Here is a 27,650-nt window from a genome sequence, read left to right as displayed (position 1 = left end):
CCATTTGTCAAAGGAGTGATAAAATCAAAGGGTATTTTTCAAAATTTAAAATCTGGAACAAGTTCGGGGAGTTTTTGAGATTATACTTTTCTATATTCCATATGTGTTCATTCATAGTTTGGATGCCTTTAGAGAGAATCTACAATGTAATAATTAGGAAAATAAAGAAGAAACATAAATGAAGTGTGTCCAAACTTTTGACTGGTAGTTATAAGTGGTAACCGGCATTACTTACTTGACATCTCATACTGAACATCTAATATTTTGTGCATAGAAGCCTAAAGCAGCTTATTCTTATTTTTGTATTATTATTTTATTTATTTTTAAAGGGACAGCACATAATTAATGGACATTTATATATGAAGATTATTGCCAGCGTGACCAATTTCCATCATCAGTCCCTCGGCAGGTTGATGTCAAAAAGTCTACAGGACAGGGAAGCTTATATTGTTTTATTTGAATGGGGCTGGAGTATACCCATATTAATAACATGCATATTGCACAACCATTTTGAACGCACGTCTCCATGGAGTTGTCAATGCTCTACCTAGAATGGTCCGCAGTATGGCATCAGGCATATTTATCTCCATGAACCCTATCAGGTGATGCCAGCAGGCCATGTTAAAGGTCAGATCTGTGGAGAGGTGAGACCACTTAACGTAAGAATGCATGTTTCTTACGTGTTTTAGCAAGAAATACACCCCTGATTAGTTAAATACCATAGTAGTTCAATGCCATAGCGTGGGACAATCCAAGCAAAGCATTAGCATCACCGTGGAGACAAGCAGACACAAAACAAAAGTTAAATAATACACCTTTAATTCCTATCCTGCTCATGGTGTAGTTTGTGCTGATAACTTCCTCTGTCTTCCGCTATTGTAATGTAAATGACCGTAGCCCGGGTCAAATGAGTGATCAGCGATAGGCCAGTACTTAACCTCTGATGACTTTGTCCTCATTTATCAGGTCTGAACAGGTAATGAACCCGGACAGCCTTTAAACAGGAAGAATCTGAACTGCCCACAAGAAAGGGACTGTTGGAGTAATACTTAGATACAATCACAGACTCACTCTAAAAAGTCATTAAGTCTCCTTCTGTTCTTTTTACAGCCCGAGCGCTCATTTATTACATTTAGTCATACATTATGTCCTCCATTGACGAGAAACAGACAATGGATTTTGTGCATTGTATTAATAGCTTTCATTAAATTTAATAAAGCGGCGCTTCAATCTCGCTGGGATCTCGAGCGGGCTTTGTGAGGTAAACAATGAGGAGAATCACCACGGTCGCTTATTGTCTGGAGTTCCAATTCTAACAGACTTTTTTTTTTTTTTTTTTTTTTTTGAAATATGGTGGGAACACTAGACTTCTGTGTTACTGTATTCGAATGCTTTTTGTGGCACAGTGTCAAGTACACTCCACAGCAACGCAATTGGAGTTCGGAAAAAAGCACTTCTCAGTTGGTGCCCAGAGCTTTGGTGGATGTTGGAGTTAGAATAGAGATATACACTACCAGTCAAAAGTTTGGACACACCTTCTCATTTGTTCAGTGTTGTTTTTCTTTATGTTTACTACTTTCTACATTGTATATACAGAAGACAGATGTATGAAGCAATGTATGTGGAATTATATGGCAAAGAAAACAAGTGAAACTACTTTTTTTTTTCATATTGTAGATTAAAATTCCTCAAAGTAGCCACCCTTTGGTTTGTTGACACCACTGCAAACCCTTAGCCTTCTTTCAGTAACCTCTATAATAAAGTAGCCTGAAATGTTTTTTCAACTCAAGGTGTGTCAATTGTCAAAGCAGTGATAAAAGCAAAGGGTATTTTTCAAAATCTAAAGTCTGAAACAAGTTCAAAGTTATTTTGAGGTTATATTTTGTTAACTACTGTTGTTAAATTTCTATACAACCGCTCACCTTCTGAGATGTCCTCAGGTCCGGAGTGGGGTGTGTTCAGGAAACGACCCAAAAGACAGAAGCTCTAATAGTGTAATGGTTTTTATTACAAAAACAGAGCCAATTACAGATAGAAGTCTGGGTATCTCAAAGCCAATACAAGAAAAACCCTGAACAAAGAAATTCCCCCATATTTATATCCATAGAACGCCTCATTTACACAACTTATTGTCAATCTATCTACAAGGATTTAACTATTTCCAGATGTTACACGTACACATCTCAGTGTTAGACATGTGAATCCGTAAACTCTGTCACCTCTATACATTAAGCTCTTAAAGGAGAACCAACAGGCCCACTAACATCTAATGGTGAAGGCCAGATACTACACTACATTCCACATTCATCGTGTTCATTCATAGTTTGGATGCCTTCAGTGAGAATCTACAATGTGAATAATCATAGAACTACAGAAGAAACAAAAATGAAGTGTATCCAAACTTTTGACTGGTAGTTATCTGTGGTAAAAAGGTGTATTTACCTGAGTTGGGGTCCACAGAGAAGTACGGTTGACCTTCCAGAATGCTGTAGACTAGCTTAGCGCTGTTGCCATAACCGGCGTCGTCAGCGTCCGTGGCAGTCACCTGGGTCACCGGAGTTCCTATGACAAAAAAAAAAAGTATTATTAGAAACATACAGTGAAAGGTTTTGGTGAACTTACAATGAGAATCAGGTCTGTCACAGCAAGCTTACACATTTTACATGAAGATACATTTGGAAAGTTTTGATGATGGCCAAAAATCAGTTCTATCGCTGGCAAACTTTGGAACGTGGACACAAAATTAGTAGAGAGGGTGTCAGTTATGTAATTTGAGTTTAATACAAATGGTTAAACCTCTAACATGTGTACATACTGTGATTCATTCAACTGGAAATGGAGCTTTTACAATATCAATTCAATTTTTTGAGCTCAATATCACAATAGTGGTCGCTTCGTAGTGCTTAACAAAATTGCTGATTCAACCAACTGAAAGTTAGAAAAATCAAGTGTCAAGATCCCAGTTTGTCCCTGTTTCTGTGTTGTCTTTCCCCCTCTCTTCTGTGTCCTTGTCTGGAGCTGGGGTGGAGACTCTGGCACCACCCACTCAACACCTGCAGCCCATGAGCAATCAACCTTGGGTGTACAAAGGGACAGAGAATCCTACACACTTCGCCAGATCGTCCGTGTATCCGCCGTGGTACAGTTTCACCTGGCTCAGTCTAGTTTTTGTGATTATGGTCACAGTACTCAGCTAGTTTTTCTCGTTTTTTTTTTCCTGATTCTTGGAACTACTCTGCACCTCTGCCTCCGGCCCAGCTTTCTACAACTGGTACGAACACCTCAACCTCCGACCCAGCTCTCCACGACCTGCTCCGTCAACCAGCATTCACATTTCCTTGTTTGTAATAAACTCCGTCACACTTTTACCACGAGTCTGTATCTTTGATTCCCCCCAGACGGCACGACATCAAGTCAAACCTTGGTCATCGGTGAAAAACAAGTAGATTAACCAATACGCAAATGGATAACTCTCATAGCGCTAGGCCTGTCACGATAAGTTTGATATATTGCTGAAGTAAATATAGTCGACAATACTGAAACTAATTTATGCCACTGACACAATTACCCAAAAGCAGATTGAAACCACAAAATTATTATAAATTTACAATATTATATTAAAAAAAAGCAAGAGCTGCAATAAATAAACAGCAGAATGAAACACTGCAGTACTTAGTTTGCATCTGTAATGAGTCATACAAGTTATTAATTCAACCTTTTACTGCTTAAATTTTGTCATCTAGCCAAAAAATAACCAAGCATTTCCCAGAAGTGCAAAGATAAATTACACATGATAAATACTGACCCCAAAAAATACTGTTCCAGCTTTCATATACTGAATGATAAGTTGATATAGTAATTATCATGACAGGCCCACAGAGCGCACTTTGTCCTTAGACCCTCCTTGTCGACAACGTACACTCCAAAAAACGTGGTCATTTAGTTATGAGTTTTACACAAATTATTACTCAAACTGACTGATTCAACACAGACTATAATTTTTGAATAGTAAAAACGACAGGCATTTTAAATACAGATAAAACACAACACACCGTGCACATTTCGGACGCATTTATTTCGAAGAACTTAACTTTCTTGCTCAAATGCATAACTACTGTGCATCTTCTTTACATAAATCGAATGAAACGGAAATAAAATATGCTCAAAGGAAATTGTCCCTTAAACAGATAATGCAGTTTCTCAGCAGGTAAAGTAATGACGGCTCTGAGGGGTCGGTTTAATGTCCAGGAACCGTTCAAATGACTCGTAGGCTAAATATTCAGAGGTAAATGTTGCAGAGTCATCCTGGTGTGTTCATATATTATCACTTTGTATACATTTACCGTATTTTGCGCAATACTTAATGGCACCTTTCCTGTAACGCTATATCAGGAGTCTCTAATTAAATTTCCCATAACGCTAAACACACATTCCACATTGTAACACCGGGATTCACAAATAAACAAGTTTTATTTGTTAGTAAAATCAATGAACCATCATTTTTCATAGCCTTTCTAACCAGTTTATTACATACAATAAAAGTTGTTTATGGAAAAATAAATTACTAAAATTATTATTATTATTAAGTTTTAGCACATGTCGTCTAGCTCCCAGCATGCATTGCTTCATGGCTTTAATAAGGTCTTGATGGCAACCTACACAACCAAGATATGGGACTGTATGCAAAAGAGACAGTATAAATAATATACCACTTTGTAATAATGGTAGAAAGTGATAATACAACCAACATTTCCTGTAGCCCCCAGCATGCCTTGCTGTACAACTTCATCTAAGTTGACGTACAATCATAACTGAGAACTGTATGCACAACCTGGCCATAAATAAGGTACCTTTGCACAATAAGTTCATAGCAATCCAAGATGTATCTAACTGTCATGTATTTATAGACGTTAGGAAGATAGAGGGTGCTGTAAAAATGGAAAATAGTATAGTTCTTTTTTACCTTCAAGGCACTTAAAGCACTTTACATCAAGGAACCACTCACTCATTCACACACACATACACACACACTCAAACCCCAATGTACAGACACTGGTGGGGAGGTTGGTTAAGTTTCTTGCCCAAAGATACAACGTCCGTATTCATCTATGGAAGCTGAAATCGCACCGCCAACCTGTGACCTGTAGATCTGCTCTACCAATGACGCTTATGTTGAAAGTGGGATTCGAACCTCCAGCCTTTGGATCAGAGGACGAACACTCTGAGCTACTGCTGCTAAAGTTGTCAGGTGATTCTGGGCTGGAGCACAATGTTCCGCTGTCCACATTGGATATACTTACACTATAACACATGCAATCCATTGTCAATTTACGCTTTTACAATCAATTATCAGTATAGTGTCTCTACGGCGTATAGCTGGCCCGTGCAGCCTTGTTAGTTTGTATAACATGACAGAGACAAATGCCTCATCATTATTATCATGTTTATGGGAATGTAACCATGGTGACAAATAGATGCTTTTAGTGCCTGGATGTCTTACGATTCAAAGCCTTTCTTTTATGAATTATCTGAAAGCCTCGCTCTTGCTTTTAAAAACTTGAGATGAGACTTATGGCTTTAACTAAATACAAGCTCTTGACACAAAGGAAACATTAATGCTACCGCCCGCTCATGTATTTTTAAAAAGCAATATCCGTATTCAGCTAATAGTCGTGCAATTAGCTGTTACCTTCCACTCCAACAATAACCAATGAATACAAATTTGTTTCATAATTATAGTACTTTCAAGAGTTTTTGATAGAAAATGTAGACAGTCCTTCTATACTGAGTCATCCTATGAGGCTCAAGGCAAGTACATTAGCAACGATGGCTGTCAAAGAAGAAAAGAAAGGATACTTATATACTGCCAAAGCTATTATCAATACTACATAAATGTAGATCGTTAAGAACGTTTGAGTGTGTAGAGCGTAGAGTTACCATGGTTATTGTGTGTTGAGAGCACATGTTTGAAACATACTGACACATGGCGAATTTCTCCAAAGATCAGATATTTCAAGTCTGGTGTTTGCTCAAATGCACTGCATGAACGCTCAAGGCGGCAAACGTGCCATGGAAACGCGCCATGAAAACATTGGACGAGCCTAAACTTTCCATGAGGCCCCTGACGCCATGTACTGAACATTTAAAGAAAAGAAAAAAAGCATTTTCCATTTTTTCCTTATTATATAACTTTGACATGTTTGTCTTGTAGGGGTGAAAATATATCACATGCTGTTCTTTGTTTTAAATGTTGTATTGTGACTTTTTATATAGTAAAATAGTTATAGTTATATATAGTTGTAAAGTATCTTCTTCTCATCTTAAAGGAACTGTGTGCAAGGATACAAGGAACTGTATTCATTTTAAATTTCACAAACTTTTTCTATCCGTGTCTGCAGATATGAGGTAAACAAGTTCAAATCAAATAATGCTTTTACTTATAATTTTAATGCTGATTTATTATTACTAAAAAAATAAAAACATTAAACATCATGTCCCATTTATTAATAATCTGATGTTTTGCTTCATAAGGCAATTTTCCAGTCAGAGTGCAGAATGAGCCTCACTTGAGTCTGTACTTTATGGTCCTAGTTTCAGTGCTGAAATCCAAAACATCTCTTTCTCTCTAATCTGAACCTCCACCCCATCACCTGCAGCCAAACATTAACCAGTGCTAGTGCAGCCTCTTCAGCTCAGTGAGTGAATTCTGGAGGTTCTGAGCTTTCACATGAGACACGGCCTGTCCATACACTGAGAATGAGAAAAACTCGAATGTGTCGTCTATATGCAGGTTAAGGCGCTGGCAACCGGGCTCAGCTGTCATTGCAATACCTTAAAAAAGTGAGAGCGTAGGCATACAGTTCCTATAAACAGCCTTTTTTTATTTTGACAATAAAAGATGCATATTCAAACTTTGCCTATCAACAATCGCGATCATATAAAATGCCCTACATACCTTCCACCTTTATAGTCTCGTGACGCTATCAATTAATAACTCAATTATTAAACTCATCCATTTTAATTCACAGTGACCTAGCTTTCATCAGCGTCGGGGGGGAGAGAGGTGGAGAGGAGGAGTGAGGGAGGAGAAGAGGCGAGGAGGGAGGAGGGAGGAGGGAGGAGGAGGGAGGTGAGCGGACATGCTGACAGAGAGCAACACGCTGGCACCGCGCTACAGATGGTATGGTAATTGTTTCCGTGAAAGATGTTTAGAGGTGTTCCGACAACAAAGGGAGATGTCCCTCGCCACAGACGCTACGGGTCCTGCCATGGGCCAAAAACAGTTTGCCCGCCACACATCACACATCAAATGCCTTGTAAAAAAAAAAGAAAAAAAAGAAAAAAGAAAAAAGAAAAAAAGTGCCGTTTTGGCTTGGCTAGGCGGTGACTTAAACAGGAGCTATAAAAATGCGGTGCCAGATGTGAGTGAGACAAAGTTTATAATGTGCATCTGTATTCAGTGTATGGTCGACTACAGGCACTGAAGCAATCCCCAAAAGGCGTGCTGACCAAAGTGCTGATATATCTAACAAAAAGATTTATAGTCGGTAGAATACATTTGGAATACAAAATATGAGGGTTTCCGGGGATAGCAGGAGGTGTGGGAAAAATATTGATGCGCTAATACAGTCCCCCTTGCAAGTTTATTAAAATATGCGACTACAGTAAATATGTTTATCAGCGCCTCATGACTCGGCATGCTTGGGAAATATTAAATGCATAACTATGAAGTTGAAGAAATCAAATTTTCAACAAAGAAAAAATGTTCAACCGTGGAATAGTTTTAGTTCAGTGGAAACAGCTGCATGAGTTGTAGCTAAGATAAAGCGATAAATGCACTGAGGTGTCTTGCCAAATGAGACAATGGCTGTAAGCAATGTATTTTTTTTTCTTCTTTCAATCTAAACTTGTTGTATCTCATCTCTCTCATCACTGTCATTCACATAATTCTTCATTAATAAATCATTCATATGTCAAAGTAAGTTCACTGGCCTTCATAGTGATCCTAATAATCACTTATCTGTTTCCATTAAGTATTTTGTTTTGTTAAAATAAATGTTTATAGGGGCAAAATGCAAGTATTTTGGTTGGGTGTACTTGTCTCCATGGAAATGCTATTACTTTATAATGTTCAGTATGGAAATAAACTTTTAAATCTGTCTATTAAGATGGGATTTGCATCTCAACCATAGACTGTATAAAGAAGTGGACTAAATGAGTGTAATGTTACCCATAGCGTTCGGCTCCAGTCAAATGAAGCTCATCGAGGCTAGAGCAGTAATAAGGGCGAATCTGGAGCCAAGTTCCATAATTGGAATTCAAACCACGAGTATCATAGCAACCAAAGAGCCAATCCGGAGCCAGGCTGTGGAAGGTAACGCCCCTTCCGACCCTCACTGCTGGTTTAGCAGGGAGCGAGTGTTTAGCAGTGCTACCGGGGGCAACCTCGGGAAAGAAGACGCCTAATTTGTCTGTTTTTAATGTTCATATCTTGATTTATGGGCAAGACTCTGAATTGGAGCCAGAGTCGATGCGTACCCATGATCACTTCCTATTTAAAATGTGGTGGCTAGCAGGTTAGCTAAATCCATTTATAAATAAAATCTATGCTCAAAACAGATCTGACCTGAGTGCGTGATGGGGATATACATTTAATGCCTTACTGTGAAACATTCCAGAATAACAGGCGGCAGACCGTCCACCAGTGTAACGTTTAACACCAAAGTTTAACCTTTCATTGAACTTTTTAAATAACTTATCTTATTGTTTTATGTGTTTTTAAGCCATACAAAATTCCATACACAATAGCTCCTTTTATTAACAATATACTTCTCAAACAATACCTTTATCTCTATATCGCACCACATTTAATGCATATACTATGACACAAACCATCCTTGCTTACACCATGCAGTTCATACCTATATTTGTAACAATTTGCTCCTGTAATCTAACCCTCTCGTTACACTGTCATTCGCGCACACAACATGTCGATGCCTGATAAATAGTCCCGGCTTCATCTCTGGAACACGGTAAAAGGCCACATGCAAGCTGTAAAGTAGAGTAGTGCTTTCGCAGTTTGCAACCCAATTATTTCACAGCGAGAGTCTCTCAAGTGGTCCGCAGAGACAGAGGTGTTCTAGTAATCTTACTACGACCTGTGCGCTTGGGTTAGCTTGTAAATTCGTACCACGCTCCACTCTATTTGTGCGCTACTTATGCTTTGTAAGATCACACGCAATCAATATTTGCCTGTGTTATGGAGATATTTCAGCTGGCTTATTATCTCTCTCTGATCAGATCCTTCCAGTGTTTAACGCAGTTTAAGACGAAAACCCGCCTCTTCTCCCTGGCATTTAATACCAGCTACACAGGATAACTTGGGGTGGATTGATTGATTTTTGTTGACTTTTATTTGAAGCACTTTGGGCAGCTGAAATGTGCGATATACATAAAGTTGCTTTGAATATCCATTGAGACAAGCAGATTGCGTCACTAGGCCAACACAGGTCAAATCTGTGGAGAGGTGACGCTGCTAACAAAATGCATTTTGGATAACATGGGTAAGTTTAATGTCATATTGGGGAACATTCCAAGTGAAGGAGCATCTCCATAGACAAGCAGATGGTGTAACAACCACAAAAAAGCTATATAGTGCACCATTTTATATTTAATTACTTCTTAAAAACAAATTAGTTATTCAATTAATGCTTTGTTTTCTAACATCAATCATCAAGCAATAGACACTTTTTTTTGTTGTGGTTAAATTGTTGTGGGTCCATCTTTGGTCGGACACAAGGAAACCAAGCCATATGCAAGTTGTAAAGTTTACAACCCTATTTTTCACAGCCAGAGTCTCTCAAGTGGTCCAAGGAGACAGAGGTGTTCTTGTAATCTTATGACGACCTGTGGGCTTGGGTTCGCTTGTGAATTTGATACCGACATCTATTTGTCTTGCTCCAGTAGATATATTGTCAATATAAGTCTGCTGTGTACCGTCTTCATCTAATTATAAAGCGTTGTATTTCATCCGCGAATCAGAAAGTGCGCTGTTAGCATGCTAGCTGTTCTAATCATTACCGTAACACCGCTTCAGTCTATGAAAGTTGTGAGACATGCCTATGAGCTCATTGTGGTCAATAAAGTAAATGGAATGTATCAGGTAAGTGAGGAATAACTTTGGGCCACTGCAAACAGTTTAGCACATTTTATGACGCTACAAATCAGGTACAGCACCTTTAGCTATAACCAGTGTCCACAAATTAGTTCCATAATTAAACTACTTCCACAGGTTTTTGCTGAAAATGTAAACAGGGGCCTTCTCTGCTCATACAGTTGAATGAAATGGTAAAATGGTAAATGGTCACGTGTTTTTATAGCATTTTTCCACTTTCAAGGCTCTCAAAACGCTTTACATCAAGGAACCACTCACCCATTCATACACCAGTGTACGCAGACACTGGGGCGAGGTGGGTTAAGTGTCTTGCCCAAGAGTACAACAACAGCATTCAACTGTGAGAGATAGAATTGCACCGCGAACCTGTGGGTGAGTGGATCTGACAGCTCTACCGATGATGCTGACGTCGAGAGCGGGATTCGAACCGGCAACCTTCAGATCAGTGGACAAGCACACTCTACCAACTGAGCTACAGTCGCCCCAATTGTGTTAAAGTTTAGTTAGTTCAGTTAAAACGTTAAATAAGTTAAAAAAACGTTTGGTTAAAAGTGAAAGCTGTTGGTTTTATGTACATACTGCAGAACAAGGTATTCAATAGACTGAAGAGGTAGCATTTTCATTTTTGTTTTACTTCAAAAAACAACAAAACAAACCGAAAACTGATATGAAAAGATGAATGGCACCCCCCCAACTGTGAGCTACTTGTCCTTAGTACTGCAGATCACACGCAGTCAATATGTCCCTCTTTTACTCCGGTATCTCAGTTAGCGTAAAGACATTGTAAAAGCAACAACAGAAGAGCCGTAATGTTAACTGGATGACAGCAGCTGAAGCACGTCCTAAACAGGAGCTCATGTTACATACAGCCATTAAATATGAAATTAACTGCACCACTATGCTCCAATAGCCATTAGTAGGAAGTACACTGTTGGAGGATAGTATAGTGTGAAGTCATATAAAGTCATTGATTTGTAGTGCGCAGAAAAGACAGAGTAAATTGTTCTGGAAATTAAAGACCTAGAAAACAAATACAATAAAATCCCTGGCATTTGGAACGTAATTGAATAAATAAATAAGGCTATCTTTATTTGAGCTGATACAACACAACACAACAACAAATTGAAATTATAAAAATTGAGACAATTGTAAAACTGAAATTGGTATTGTATAACTATGTGAGAAAAGTTGGAATTTAATGGAGAATATTTTAACAGAACTTGTCAAAAAGAAATGAAATAAAAATCCGAAAGTCTTGACAGGTTCTGTATTAGTTGGAATATTCACCTGTTAATGCCACAAATTCTGTCACTGCATGTCGCTCGGTTGGAATTATAAAACCACAATATGAATGAAAGAATGGCAAATGTGCGGAGATGACCTCGTGCAAATAATGACAAGTTTCAATATTTTATGGACTTTCATTTTGGTTAAAACTAGTAATGGGACTTTTGGCTTTTATGTGATCTTAATCTTTTGGATCTGTTCATTTCAAAGAGCCGTTTAAAAGATGACTGGCACTTTTACTATTTATTCATATGACAGAAGCCAATGTAAGAACTCATTTTATCCACAAACTAATCACAGAGAGACATGACCAAGGCTCCGATCTGTTTAAAATGGTTCAAAGTGAGAGTGGGAGTGTGTTTAACCTCTGGAATCGTGCATTATCTAAATAAAACGTTACACTACAGTAATAATAATAATGCCATATCTGTTCTGTTTTTGGTGCACAAAGCTCTCACTAGTGTCGCCTGCTCTGCTTCTGTGTTGAATCTTGCAGTAGTTCAGCGATAATCAGCATAAAACTGCATAAAAACTTGATTTGAAGATTCGGTTCTTTAAAAAAATTGATGATTATTAATAGAACTTGCTAATTTGAACGTGTTATGACAGTTGGAATAGTCACTTATTAATTATTCACCTATTTCCCACTGTATAAAAAGACAACAAACAAGGTTCTCGTGACATCACAACAGTCATTCTAGTTAGTTAAAAGCGTTACGCCACAAAATTGGACCATGGAAGTAGTGTGGGCCCGATCCGAACATATAATAAGCTTCAACATTTGCAGACTTGCCATTGATTATTTGATTAAAAACTAGAATTATCCAATAAATTGAGTTGAATTAATTTACTATATGGTTCCTGTGACTTCCATGCAAGCACGTTACATTCAGATATTACAAATGAACTGACAAGATGGAGAAATAAATTGTATACCTAACTCATTTCCTGTTGTCGTTTTGCACCATAGTACACATCACTACACTTACGCAGAGAAGCAAATTATATCCGGTGTGCCATAGGTGTCTGCCAATGGTCAAATGAAACAAATGCGAGACAGACAGCTGAGGAAATTGCACGCATACATGGCTCTTATCTGTTTTAAAGTTAAATTACTTCTCATACAGCGAGGAGAAGCAGTCATCTACACATTCCTAATTAAGAAATGATGGTTGAAACTCAAAAACACGTGCGCAAACAACATTTTTTGTAAGATTTGGTTGCAATAGCCCGTTTTTCAGATGATGGCGCAACGGCACATGGTACGTTTTCTACATTTAAGTATTGCAAAACCAGAAATTGTGCCTGGAAAAAGGTTAATTTTGCAGAATTTGAAATAAGAATGAGGTTGTTTTGGGGTGGACGTACCAGCTTTGCTTTAGTGTTTATTTGTCTAAGGGGGTATCCCATGAAGCTTTGCAATGTGATGATGTCAAATCTGTGAAAAACGCTATTGCCTGGGATCTAGAATACACACTTTTCTAATAATTTACGAAGATATGAGTCTGGTCACTGTGGAGTTTCCCTGAAATCAAATGGGCATGATTGACAGGTGGATTAGCCAATCAGGGACACGCATGAGCGAACTGTAAAAAAACAAATATGGCCGCTCAGAATATCAAACGGGACTGACAAAACATTGCAGATTCCCAAACTCTGTAACTCTGGCGTAAGATGTTTTATATTGTTCAAAATGACACATGCCCAACGAGCTCCTTTGTTTCACATGTATCAGCGAAATAAACAAATCTGATTGCACGGTATTGTCTGAATTTGGCTCGAGGCGCGACGGAGGGCATGGGGACCAGACTGATATCCCTCTGTATAAAAAATACAGAGAGATATGATTCTGGATGTACCAAGCAAAGAGGGCAAAGGAATAAAATCTTCATAAACATAAAGAGTGGAAGCATTAGAGCGTGAAATAGCTAGCTTATTCTCGACTTCCCACTGGGGTAAAATTCTCCTGAATGCCCCATGATAAACAGAAAAAAAGACAGATTAGAATGGCACAGTTTGGTCCTGTTCCAAACCAACGCAGATTAGCTCATCCTTTGCCTCAGTATTGCACTAGAATGTCCATATACAGTAGTTAGCAGCAGCTGTAGGAAAAAGAATAGAGCTTTACGGTTAAACGCATATTGTTCTTGGCTTTTGTACCAAACCAGCATAAAGCGTCGTGGCAATTACAATAATAACTATACCTATAAACCTGGATAAAGAAAAGATTGGAACAAAAGCCATGTTTGAAGGAATCGCCAAGGTCCACAAAAAGAAATGATGGCAGAAAGTAGCTGGCCGTGATTTGACCATAAATATCCCTGTATTATAGGGCACATGGACCATTGATGGAAAATTATGCTTCTCCAATCCCTATAACAAGGGCTTTTATGGTGAAATATATGCATAGACTAGACACATATGGAAACAAATGTGAGGCTTATTAGCGCTATGATGCAGTAGTGTAAATGAGGAAGCCCTGAACTGATGTAAGCAAGCGGAATTGTTTATGACATTTTTCCGATCTTTTTGTTAATCAATTGTTAATCTTTATAAAATGTAGTAAAATAAAAATTCTAATCTGTCAACTGGACAAGAAGTTGTAGGAGTGAAGACGTTTTGCTGCTCATCCAAACTTTCAAAACTGAAAAAGTAGCAAGGATCAGAAGCGAAACGTCTTCACTTGTACAACTTTTTTTTGCAGTTGACAGATTTGAGTTTTTCTTTTACTATGGATCAGACCTGGACGACCGAGGGATGACACAGACATCTTTATAAAGCATAAAGAAAAACTCACTTCATAACGAACAAATAGTTTCTGAAGTACGATTGAGGCTGAGTAACTACTTAATTAATACCTTAACTCCTAACTCCTTAATTAGTTGTGAGAGATCAGTTGAACCACTAAGCTACTTTAATACTTTAATAATGAACCTGTGCTGCAAATTAATAAACAACAAGACTACAGGCCTTTAATTCAAATCTGAGAAAGTGTCCGAGACTGAAAGAAAACCTTGACATACATAGTTTTGAATAACTGTTTTCATCTTAACAATGATAATCCTGCATAAATAGATTTAACTCTGTACTAAAGATGCACAGTGTAAGATTCTGGTAGAGAGTCTTCCACCTGCATGTCATTGTTTTGCCTGTAATGTTAGGGATTGACTGGCATATCGATTGGCTGATATATTGGGCCGATATCTGCACTTTTTACTGTATTGTGATCGGCCTTAAATCTCCAGCACAGGCTGATATTTTGTTTTGGTTGACCTACTGCCTAAAGAACATGCATGAAGCTATATTTGAACATTCAACATTGTGGTCTATTCCATTCAGTGTAGTGAAGACTGCATTATATCGGATCAACAGAATGTACCAACACCGTAGTGAGAGCACCTCGGGACCCCAATCTGCCGTGCATCTCCATCTCAAAGCCGCTAACTACTCCTTTGAAGATAGTGAGGTACAGATCTTAGCCAAAGAAAAGAAATGGCTTGAGAGGGGAGTTAAAGAAGCAATTTTTGTTAGGAAAGACAATCCATCTTCGAACAGGAATGGGGACCTTAGACATAATCTATCTGCTATTTATAACTCCATCCTCACACCTATATCTGAACAAAGAAAACGATAGGGCTAGCCAATATGCTAATAGGTGTGAGAGCACCCATTAGGGGCCTGAATGATTATACTAAGTGCCTCAGTTCACACTTAAGGCAGCTCATTAGACCTAGCCTACAAACAGAAACTGTAAACAACAGGTGTGTTAGTTTCAGTGTAGTTAGCACCTCCCTTCAGATTTTTCTTTTACATTTGAACATTTAGTAGTAAGAGATAATTGCACAAAATGTGACTACACTGCTCTTTTAAGGGTCTGTGGTTAAAAAAAGGGCTGTGGGTGAGTTTGTAATAAATTTAACTGACATCATTTGGAGAAAATAATTAAAATCGGTCCCATATATTGACTTAAAAAAATCATCAGAACTTTTATTATTATTATTATTATTATTATTATTATTATTATTATTATTATTATTATTATTATTATTATTATTATTAATGAAACCATCTGTAACTGAATAAAAGTGAAAGCAGATACATTTGTTTTCATAGTTGGAACATTACAAGCAAAGCAACAACATGACCATAGACAAGCCCCAGAAAAGTTACATAGTGCACATTTCAGTTCTTAAATTCTTATATCTAATGTTTTTCTTTCTTTTTTCATAATTCATAAGCAAACTGTGTAAAATATTATCCCTTAGCCTAGATGCAACAGACTACTGACTACCAAAGATGTCAACGTCAACAAAAAATTATACAACTGAGAATCCTGTGCTGCAAGCAAATACACTAGATATATTTAGTAAACCTTCTCCTATGCTCCTGCAGTGGTCCAACAGAGACACGCAACTATAGTATGTGTAAAAATACAGCGTGTGTTTAATTACCGCTTTCCAACACTGAGCCTAAGAGCATTCATCACTTCTCCACCTCTGCACAATTTAATAGCACACCAATCATTTCAACACAAATCATGTGTAGGGCCTTGTATTAATGCATATATTACACTTTCAACTCTTCCAGGTAAGCACGTTTCTTATAGGAATTCTGTAGGCACTAGTGATCAGTTACATTTACTCGGTTATATTTATTTAAACCTGAGGAAATTGCTGGAAATTGGTATTAACTGCTAACACATAACATATTTAGATCACCATAACTTCGGTTTTTACTGTGGATCAGACTTGGACGACTGAGGGATTACACAGACAACCATAAGGAGGGTTTGAATAGTGCCTGGGAGAGATTGCTAAGTTACACGCACAGATGACGTCTAAAACATCTTCATGCATGTTTTTGATGAGGAAACAATGTCATAAGAGGACGCATGTTTTTGTAAGCTTTTTCGTGCAATGAACAGCCAAATCGGAAAAAAAAAACAAAACAAAAGAAACATGTTTTTACTCAAAATTTGGCTAAAAAGTTAGATGTACTGCAGCTTTAACAGCAGTGGTTGGATCTGGAATTGAAACGTCAACCTTTGTAGTAGTGGGTAAATCCTCTAACCACGTTTCCAAATGCTTTCTTGTCACTTTATGTACTTGAATAATAGTATTTTCAAGTAACACTACCCCTATATGAATACAGGATTCGGCTACCCCACCCAGCTAGCAATAAACACATGTGGGTCTAGCTTTTCTTTTATCCACCAACAGGAATAATAGGACCCACACCTCGTATTTGCTCTGTACACTGGCTCGCTGATAGGAAATCAATGGGCATCTTTGTTGAAGCGGAGAGGAGGGATAAATTGGGGGACCCGACCCGATGCGTTGCACAATGGCTTGGGGAAGGACACTGCAGCTTAAGTCCCTGGTACATTATACATGGGCTGCTTATTTCCTTTAAAAGCATTGTGCGCGTAATCAAATAGTGGAAGGTCGGGAAGGCACACATCTTTGCTACACAGAGGGAAGCGGAAATGAATTCGCAAATTAAACGCAATGCTAGTCAGTGCTTTTGTATGCTAACTCGGAGTCTTCGCAGTCGGATTGGTGGAAAGTGGTCCCCAGTGGAAGCAACAAAATCATACACGCCAAATGAAAATATTACCGAGCAAACAATGGACAAAATGGAATATTTGATCTAATCTGATGAAGGGATCAAAAGAAGACAAATCCAATAGAGCTGCATTGCTTGAGGAGAATAAAGTGCTTTGTTTTGAGGACGAAGCAGAAAAGTTAAGATCTCAGTGGACCAAAAAACAAAAGAAAAAACTGAGGATGATAAAATGGAAGAATAGTGTTGTTGTATGCATTAAAGTTTCAGTCACTACATAACTATAGTATCTGTATATGTACAGTATATGCAATAAAGCGGTGGTTCCCAAACTATACGGGTACCTTCAGAATAACCCAGGAGTAATGTGAAAAGTTATGCCGTTATTTGCTACAACTTTTTGGTAACACTTAATAATAACTACACTTAATTCATAACGAACATACAGTATGTAGGGAACGTTTAACACTTAAATAATAGATCAGGGCTGCAGATGAATAAATAAGACTACAAATTATGACTTTATATCTTGAAAGAGAGTGTCCAAGACTGAAAGAGAATCGTATAACGTTGTCCATGCATTTACTGGAATCCATCAGTGGTATTTCTGAATAACGGCTTTCAGTTTACCAAGGATAATCCTGCATAAAAAGAATTAACTCTGAGCGCATATTCACTTCCTGTTACCAACGACACGCATCTGTTTCTACAATAAATCAATAGATAGTGTTGATGCTTTTGCTTGAATAAAATATAGGAAGGTGTTTGCAGTGTTAGAGATGGTGGCAGTGTTCTTGAAAATAGATAGATGAAGTCAGCCAATGCAAGAAGATGGATGTTTCCTTCCTGACTGAATCAAACCATTGTTTATTAAAAGAAAATATCGCACTGTTTATCAAAGGTTGCAAGAAAAAAAAAATAAAGCATTGTGTATTTTGACTATAATTGCTATAGTTTTGCTATGCAGCTGTATAGACAAAAGAATGTTTCCTAGAATGTTGACAATAGCTTTTATGCTAATCCACCATTTACTTGAAATGGGTGCATTCTGTTGTTTATTTCTCAGAACATGTACTCAATGGAGCTTTGAAGACAGCATATAAAACAAAACATATCAAGAAAGTCCTAATTCAAAATAATCCAGGCCTCGTCACTGCTAAAAGGTACAGTGTGTAACATTCTTAAGGTGGCATGATTCCATGGAAGTTTTAAAACCATACTTTGGAACATCCTTCACGGAGATGGAGGCCCTCCGTTTGGCCAAGTAAGAGTCAGGTTTGTGGAGATACAATACATGTTTCCAGTGAAATAAAACAACTAAAAAAAAGAAACCAAAACATGCTTTTATTTTTCAGCTAAAAGGTCACATACCATGGCTTTAAATAAGGGGCTAGGAATCAGGGTTAGGGTATGCATTCTCAATAAACTATTTGATCATTATGAATTACATCTTTCCTCATGCTTTATCATGGCTAATTCAGGTGTAGTCATCACAAAGTGTTGCTGATCGAACTTAAGGACATCATCTCACAGAGTTCATACTTTGGGAAGGACTTGTACTTTTCTCTATCCTTCAGTCCAACAGGCGTGGCAACGGGCTCACATCTCAGCTCAGTTTGGCTCAGGCTGGCACACAAGCGTGAAGGCTAGAAGACTGGCAGCATTCATATGTATGTGGGCACCGAGCCGTGGAAGAGGGAGATCGGGGAGTCGTGCGGAGAGCTGTGTGCGGCCAAGGTGTGAGGGGGCTAACAGTGCCCCGCTGTGTGTCCTACCCGGCTAAAACAATAGACTTTATGTCTGACTGGCTTTACACTGCAGGGGGCCCAAGGCAGGGGAACGAGGACAAGCGGAGAGCCCGGCACACAAGCAAAATGGGGTAGTCCGAATGGGCCGCGGAGTCAGTGGTTGTAATATCACTACATTATGGTTTGGCCAAACAGATATTGGAAATGAGAGAGCTCCTGGGAAGAATACCAAATGGGAATGCATAAAATATTTGGTGTAAAAAACGTTCTGGGATATATATTGAAAGCACTGCATACACACAATGCTGTTTTGTAAGTACATTGTACAGCTGCCAGAAACAAAGCTGATACGAATGCAATATTGTATAACATAACTCTAAAATAAAATGAATTGAACAAAATCATGGCAAGTGAATTGTAAATGCATTTTTATTCAGCAACAATTGTTTCATATATATATATATATATATATATGAAACAATTGTTGCTGACTGAATAAAAATGCATTTACAATTCACTATATATATATATATATATATATATATATATATATATATATATATATATATATATATATATATATATATATATATATATATATATATATATATATATATATATATATATATATATATATATATATACACACACACACACAGATTTTTAACAAAAATAAATTGAGTTGAGAGATAGTTGAGGTACAGTATGTAACTTTCTGGAGGTGGCATGTCACTTGAATGGTTTCATGGAAATAGAAAGTTAAAACCATACTTCTTCAGAACATTCTCCATGTTGGTAGATACATTTTATGCCATACTGTGGAATATTATAGCCAAAAACACAACATTGCCATGGAGGAAAGTGGGAGGAGGCTGTTCTCCAGGCCAAATAAGAGTCAGGTTTATGGAGATGCAAGCTCAGAGTAAGGATGCACGATTTTCTAGGTTTTTTGCCTGTCGATTTTTGAGTAAAAAGTGACATACTGTGGGTTTAAGTGAGTAGAATTGACGGTACAATTCCCTGTTGATCAAAGTGTCTCTCCATACCATTATGCATAGTGAAAGTATGCGTACTGTAAGACAATAAATTGTGATGGACTAAGAAGGTTATGAAAGTCAAATTTAATTAAAAAAACAAGTACGTACATAGACACTTATCTTTTATTCCCTGTTTTTTATGCATTTCCACTTTGGCAGAGTTCAGACAGCAGACTTGGGCTAGGCTTTAATCGACAGCACTCTGTAAGTAAGTGACTATTAACGGCAATCCACTTACACAGATCCAATAAACTGAAATGAAAACGTAATGAATGCATGCCATAACCACGCTCTGTGCCGCGAGACTGCCTGCCCGCCCGCACCACGCTGCTACTGTTTCTAGGTCAGAGCTCCGGCGCGCCAATGGCTTTCACTCCAAACTGCCTGGTCTGCCGAGCTCAACTGTCCCCCGATAGTGCCTTTGCGGTGACAGCAAAGTGATTATGTATTGATCTTGATCACATAGACACCAGTGTAGCACTGTGTGCCGTCTGTGGGCTGAGAGGATAATAGCTCATGATCAGACCAGCAGACTGACAGCCAATCTCTCCAGGCCGTTGCCGCCAGCTCTATTTTTGGACGGTAACACCTATTTGATGGAAATGTGTACACGGGTATAGGGATTCATAGAGGAATTAAGAGGTTATTAGCTGCAATGTTGTCGAATATTAGAAAGCAGTGGAGAAACAAGCATGTCTTGGGAGCTTGTATGTGTCCATATACTCTCAGTGGAGGAGATGACACACTTGGCAGGAAGCCACTACAGCAGCATTAGCCAGATTTACATTCTATAGCTGTGGATGAATCTTCTTGGGAATAGCTTGATTGCTACATTGGAAATTCTTGCCAGTTTACCAACAGCTTACTAGGGTAACCAACAAGTTGAGATTTAATGAATGATAACACTCAAATCTGCTGCAGCAAAACTATTGGCGAGTACATTGGTAAGACACTGGCATTCTGCAATGGTTAAAAATGGAATAGCTAAACTTAGTTAGCTAGCTTTGCTACCATATCAAAGGTAAGGACTGACTAAGAGTCAAGTGTTTACAATGGCTACATTAACGTGCACATCAAATATCTGATGATTATATTATTTCAGTTATCAAACAGTTGAAATATCATTAGAGTGTTGGTCCCCCAACCTGAGGGTTGGAGGATTGAGTCCCGCTTGGACCAAGTTCTGTCGTTGTAGCTTACCATCACCAAGTGTGGAAATGAATGAATAATGACTACAGTGTAGTGCTTTGAGAGGCTTTGAAAAGTGCATTACAAGTATAAGCCATTATTAACAGTTACATTTAGGGCTGTATCTTGCCCCTGGTCTTAACACAGCAGTCGTCTGAGTGAGATAATCTGCTGGCAGATAGTGTCAGAGCTACTGCTGAGAGTGTGGGGCGTGGAGCTCTTAACAAGAGGTGTGCCGTGCCAAAATATTAGGTGGAGTCGAGAAAATTGAGGACGTGGTGTGGTGCATTCAGTGAATTGCCAGAATCGTAAAAAAATAAAATATCAAACAAGCGTACTGAAAAACATAACATGTAACATCATTCCTCAAGACATAAAAAGCCTTCTTTTATTTGGAAAGGTATTATGGATGATAAATGCATAACATTTCAAGGGCAGGTATAGAGCCAAATGTTTTGAGAGAACATGCACACATGGAGAATCATAAATTGTCAGCTTCTGTGATACATAGGCCTGGTGTAAAACTGGTGTCTACAGCTCGAAAAAATTAAGTTCAATACGGGTTGGTTTGTACATTTAACTCTAATAAAATGAAATACCAAAGGATATGACAGACATTATGAAAATATGAATAACTATAGCATAACTTAAATTTTGGTCCTCCTTTGGTCAGTATGTCATGGCGAGAACCACGGGCTTGGGAGAGGCCAGCAGCGTTAACAATCATGCTTGCGGGGGTGAATTTAAATGATTTTCCAGATAAAAACATGTGCACATGAACTACTGGTATATAGAGGCTATTTTAAAACTAAGCTAATGACTTTGCACTGGGATGTTTCATTTGGATGAGGCTGTTAACAGAGCTATCCTAAAGTGTCTGTCTGCAGTCCTAATGCTGCAATGTCAGATGTCCTCACATCCTCATGCTCTTTCTCTCATCAACTCCATTTCATTTCGTGACTAACGCAGAGAAAATAGACGTCTGTGTGCATGCATAGGTGCAGAGTGTTCAGAACGCAAGCCCAGTCAGTCCTGTCACAGCCCATCCAAAATTCTAAAGCTGGTGCTGCTACTGGTGCGTACTTAGATTGTGGGGCTTTGGAGCTGTTTTATTGTACCCATACATAAGTTCTCTCTCTGCTCACACCTCTCTTTGCTGCCTGGTAATGATGCCATCACCATATATGTACCTGTACCGTCCCACTCCAGCCACCAGTGTCCAAGTGCAGCCTCTTAACACCAGCATTAACATCATGTAGGTGGCGGGAGTCTGACCTGCACACGCCCCCTTAACACTACTGCTCTGTTAAGACCGGGGGCAAGATATATCCCTTAATCTGTAATCTGATTTCTGCAAAACGTAGCACAAAATGGGCAAATTTAAAAACTAAAAAGACAAAATTAAACTGATGGAAAATTCTTCTTTTGTACTTCCAAATACAACATTTCATTGATTAAATAACACATGTCACCAGGTGTATTTGATTATCAGATTTGTCTTGGCCATGCAAACACAACAAAAATCTGATTATTATTACCTAGTATTACGTGATGATATTTCCAATGGGACAAGTGAACAAAGAAAATCTTATCTGGGACCAGAAAGTACGTGCCCACTGTTGACATTTTCTCACGACCTAATCAAAATCAACAAACCAGAAAGACCAAAACCATGGAAACCGGTTGAAACAAATCAATGGACCAAGCATAGTAAGCCTCCTTTCATGTTTTCGCCTCCTTTTCCCAGTGGAAAATATGACACATTTTGAGTCAGGCCTGTCAGTTCCTCTATAACGGCAATACCCATTCCACTATATCTGCACATCGTTGTTTATAGCGACGCTGCAGATGGACATTAAGGAAACCCTAAAACAAATAAGCGCACGTATAATCCACTGGCATATACAAACTCTATCACTGCCAGCACTTTATGTTTACCACCCACCCACCTCTCCATTCGTCAGTATTTTGCATTGATATATAGCCGGTGCTAAAATTGTGCATCCCGTTTACTACCACTATAAGGTTTCCTATAAGCATCTCAGATTACAGGAGGAGCGCGCGGTGAATAATTGCAAGGTAGGGTAAAAATGTGGTGGGGGTTAGGCTATCAGTCTTCATACACGTGTCTAATGTATACCCATGCAAAAGTGTGCGTTTCAGCAGAGCATCAGGAAGTAGCAGAGGAAAGGACTAAGTGAATGAGGAATGCCCAGCGGAGGGTGCGGAGATCAGGATGCATGTGTTTAGACTACGCTATGTGTTTAGAGGCAGCTCAAAGTGTAATGTACTGGTGTTTGAATTGTACTCATCCATTAGTTATGTGCTAGCTAGCGGGAGAATATTCAAGGTGGTGCAGTGCGTTGGATTTGCAATGAAAAGTTTGGAAATAGAAATATTTAAAATAGGCTACAGGTATTAACCAAGAGTTCAATTGCAGTATTTGATCAAGTTTTTTTTTCTTTTTTTTTTTTATTGAACTAAAATAGATTTGGCTGTTCCAAGACACCAAATTAAAATCCTCGTGGCGCACTTTAAATTGAACTTTTTGCTATTTTAATTGCTCCGTGTAATGAGTTTAGACATACATGTCATAACTTTCAAAGGCCGCAGTAAACATTAATGCTAAAAACAGGTATGATGCTAACAGTGCACCAGCATTTCTTCCTGGTTCTCAGATGATAAATATGCTTTATAATTTAAAACAGCTGCTTTTACAGTTTTCGACGGAGAATGTTTATTAATGGGGTTGCTGTTTGGAAACTACAAACGTTATGCAAAAGTGTAAAAACTGAAAAAAAAAAAAATGAATTAGAAAGAAGTTCAACTCATCAACAACAAACTGACACTTACATAAAGAAACAGACAAGGTACAGAACATTTTAACTATAGCATGTTAAAGCTAACCCTTTAACTTTCAATGGGCGAAGTTTGTCTTAGCCATTACGGACACGACAGCAAGTTATCAAACTCTTTCTCACGCTCCTTTCACAGATTAAACAACAATAACACACATTTTCAGAGGCCAGAGTGAAGTTTTGCTATCAGCGTAATGCTAAAAAGAGCTAGCATGGTAACAATATGGCAGCATTAGGCTACTTCCTGGTTTATAATTGATAAAAAAACCAAAAAAAAACCCAAAAACACTTTCATATTTAAATGCAGACAGCTGTTTTTAAAATGTATATGTACTGGGGCAAAATTGATTTCACTTGTTTTTTTTGTTTTTTTGTTTTTTTTGTTTTTTTTTACATAATTAGAACATTGCGTACAGTCCCTTTAATGATTCCTATAAACACTATTAATACGGTTGCTGTTTGGATACTATAAACATCATAAAAAAGCCTTCAAACTAAAATATGACTCAATTAGAAAACTTTCAACTCATCAACACCATGCTGTCTCTTTCATTATGTAAGTGTCTCTTCCTCTATCAAAGACACAGCACTGAGACTATAGGGTTTTTAAGATAAGCGTTTAACTTCTCAGGAGTGAAATTTGTCTTCGTCACCATGTACAATGTGTAAGTAGGTTCCATAGAAAGTCATCAAACTCTTTCTCAAGCTCTTTTCACAGGATAAACTACAACCCAAACATTCTTTCTATGGTTCAAATTGCGTTTTATGTTGCACCAAAACGCTAAAGCAAGCTCCAAGTTTGTCAATTTTGTTCTCTGACAATGGCAATAAAAACTATACTGATTCTGATGGCCCGTGATGTGTGAAAAAGTGAGCTAACAAGTCATGAAACTCTTTTTCAAGCCTTTTTTCACAAGCTAAACAACAACCCAAACATTCTTTCTGTGGTTAAAATTGTGTTTTATGTTGCACTAAAACACCAAAGCAAGTTCTCGTTTGTGAATTTTGTTCTCTGACAATGGAAATAAAACCTATAGTGATTCTGATGGCCCATGATGTGTGACTTCGATAACAAGTCATGAAACTTTTTGAATCCCTTTTCACAGGCTAAACATTCTTTCTGTGGTTCAAATTGTATTTTATGTTGCACCAAAACTCCAAAGCACGTTGCGACTTTTGTGAATTCTGTTCTCTGCGAATGGCAATAAAACCTATAGCGATTCTGATGTGTAAGCGACTAAGCTAACAAGTCATGAAACTCTTTTTTGAGCCCTTTTCACAGGATAAACAACGACCTAAACATTCTTTTCGGGGTTAAAATGCACTTCAAACCATCTGTCCAAAGAAGACATCAAGGACTAACACACCATTGCCTCCCCTAGACCAGAGACCACGCCAAAGCTTTGTATATTAAACCTTGGGAACGACAACTATTTGTTTACCCACATTGTAAATTAAGGTTGGAAAATAAACCAAGGGCTAGGCGAGCTCGTGCAAGGACAGGAAGAAACTTAAGATAGGATATGGTTGTCAGCATCCTAGAAATTGCTCCCTGGAGTCGCTGATGGATCGGGGATGGTGCACTTTTGAGGGACCGTCAAGCTAGCGTCGCCTTTCCCGTAGCCCCATTACGGGTGTTTTTTAGGATACACCGATACTCCATTTGTCCCTGTGTAAATGAGTGTCAACCTCACTTCAAGAAACCACTTTGACGCGCCGAGAAAACAAAATTAAGGTAACAAAGTAATTAAGAGGGTCTTTTGTTCTTCGCTGATGGAACCGACATATGCTACCGTTTTAAAGGCGTGTGTCATTGATTCACTTTAATTAGTTCATAGGAGGAGAGGCTAACATGCAGATGGAGTGAGGGACGGTGCGAGTTGGAGGACGAGAAAATGGGCACTCCGCGTGTTTAATTGCTCCCAGGCGTGTAGCAATGGCGAGGTGGTAGCATGGTATAAGGGGAAGCGTATTGTCTAATGAACAACTTTATCACGGCTAAGTGAACAAAACGTTGGTTAATTTGAGAACTCTGCCACAGGGGCGAGAGTGTTTAATGTGAATTATGCTTGCATGAAGAAAATGAAAAAAAAAAACTCTTATGCCAAGCTGGCGTAAAGAATATAGGGAAGAGATTTGGGTTTTGCTATAGTGCACTGTGTTGGTAGAAGCTGACCTCTGCATGACATCTCTTGGTAATCTACCTTTGCTGAGTACGGTGTAACTTTTTTAGTTGTGTACTTGGTGCTCTCAGAAGTTTTCACCAAAAAAATACCATAAAAATATTTGTCTTAGTAGTTAAAATCTTCTCCCTCACTTCAAGAACGTTTGATTCTCTTTATATGTGGAGTTTTCCTGTTGCACGTTAATCTTAAAGGCCCTGCACCCGATATTTTTCCCAGTATTTGAGCAAATTTGTCTTGTCCCAGTACAGATACAGTGTAGGTCGGTATAGATTTATAAGCAGCTACTGAGATCAAAATACATCAGCTGTGTACTGTCTCCATTTAATTATAAACCGTTGAATTGTCAAATAATCAGGAACAGCACTGGTCACTGAAAGTTGTGACGCACTCATAAACTCATCCAGGTGAATAATTAGAATGGTCGGAATACATATGTTAAATGAGGAATAACTTGCAAACTGTTTAAAATGAACTAGTTCTGTTTGACTTTTACTGAAATTTGACAAAAAACCAAGTCTACGCAAGAATAAAGCCAGGATTAATATCAAATTATACAAAAGATAGCTCTAGAACTAAACGTAAGAGGAAACAAATTGGAGAAAAATAAAATAAAGTCCAAGTTTGAATTTCAAACTAAAATGAACCTTGAAATTGAACAGAAGTATCCTGTGTACCAATAATAGGATTAACCCTACACCTTGAGAAACACTGAACTAAATGCAAGAAATGTGGTTTTAAGAGTTACAGAAATAGATTGAATATACAGTGAATATTTTCTATTTTCTGCATCGATGTCAGAGAATACAGTAGAGCCCTTCAAGGCAACTACTATCATTAACACAAACATGCGCTTAGATAATAGAGATCAAATTAGGGGTTAATATGCAATTAGCAATGCATAGGGTGTGAAGAAAATATACTTTATGTTACTATATCTGATCGAGCAAACTGCAGTTCTGACAATACAGCCTAACTTGTGTTGTGAGTCTGAATAATGCATAGAAAGCAGCAGGTATTTCTTGAATAAATAATAGAAACAAAAAGCGCCGAAGGTTCTGTCAGTAACTCACAAAGTTGACGGAGTTCATTGATACTCGAAGGTAAAGTATATATGAGCTTCGTATTTGTTGCTAACTGCTCTTGTCTACCAGTGTCAAATAGGCTGCAGGTGGTTTTCAGTTGAACCTTCATTATTGATTAGCAACACTTACGAGCTTTGGCATGCAGAGGCTTTTATTTAAATATATTTCTTTAGATTTAGTTTAAAGGGATTGGCGATACTGGGGCTAATATCATATAGGTATGAGGAAAAAAATTAAATCTGAGGGAAAATAGCTCATTTGGTTGAGTGTTTGTCCATTGATCTGAAGGTTGGCTGTGCGACTCCAAGTCCTACATATGAATTCTGTCGTTGTGTCCTTGGGCAAAACACTTAACCCACCTCACCCCCACCTGCGTATCTCCATGGACATGTTGGTGCTTTGAATGGAATTTTCAACAGTACGGCATTAAATGTATCTATCTTGCAAAAAAACCCCAACAACATTTAAAGTGAGTGGGGTCGTCTCTCCAATGATATGACCTTTAACTTGGCCCTCTTTGGTGATAGA

General features: G+C 38.2%; 1 protein-coding gene across 2 annotated transcripts in view; it reads right to left on the bottom strand.

Moving 5' to 3' along the window:
• The window catches only part of cdh8 (cadherin 8), a 196,687-nt gene that overhangs the window by 57,373 nt on the left and 111,664 nt on the right, over positions 1-27,650 (bottom strand). For both annotated transcript variants that reach the window (XM_033988574.2, XM_033988579.2), the window contains exon 4: positions 2,443-2,562. In XM_033988574.2, the coding sequence (XP_033844465.1) occupies positions 2,443-2,562 (120 nt within the window). The remainder of the gene's footprint in view (positions 1-2,442; positions 2,563-27,650) is intronic.

Source organism: Periophthalmus magnuspinnatus, chromosome 3 (assembly GCF_009829125.3).
Source record: "Periophthalmus magnuspinnatus isolate fPerMag1 chromosome 3, fPerMag1.2.pri, whole genome shotgun sequence".
Taxonomy (NCBI): domain Eukaryota; kingdom Metazoa; phylum Chordata; class Actinopteri; order Gobiiformes; family Gobiidae; genus Periophthalmus; species Periophthalmus magnuspinnatus.
This window is presented reverse-complemented; position numbering and strand designations above follow the sequence as displayed.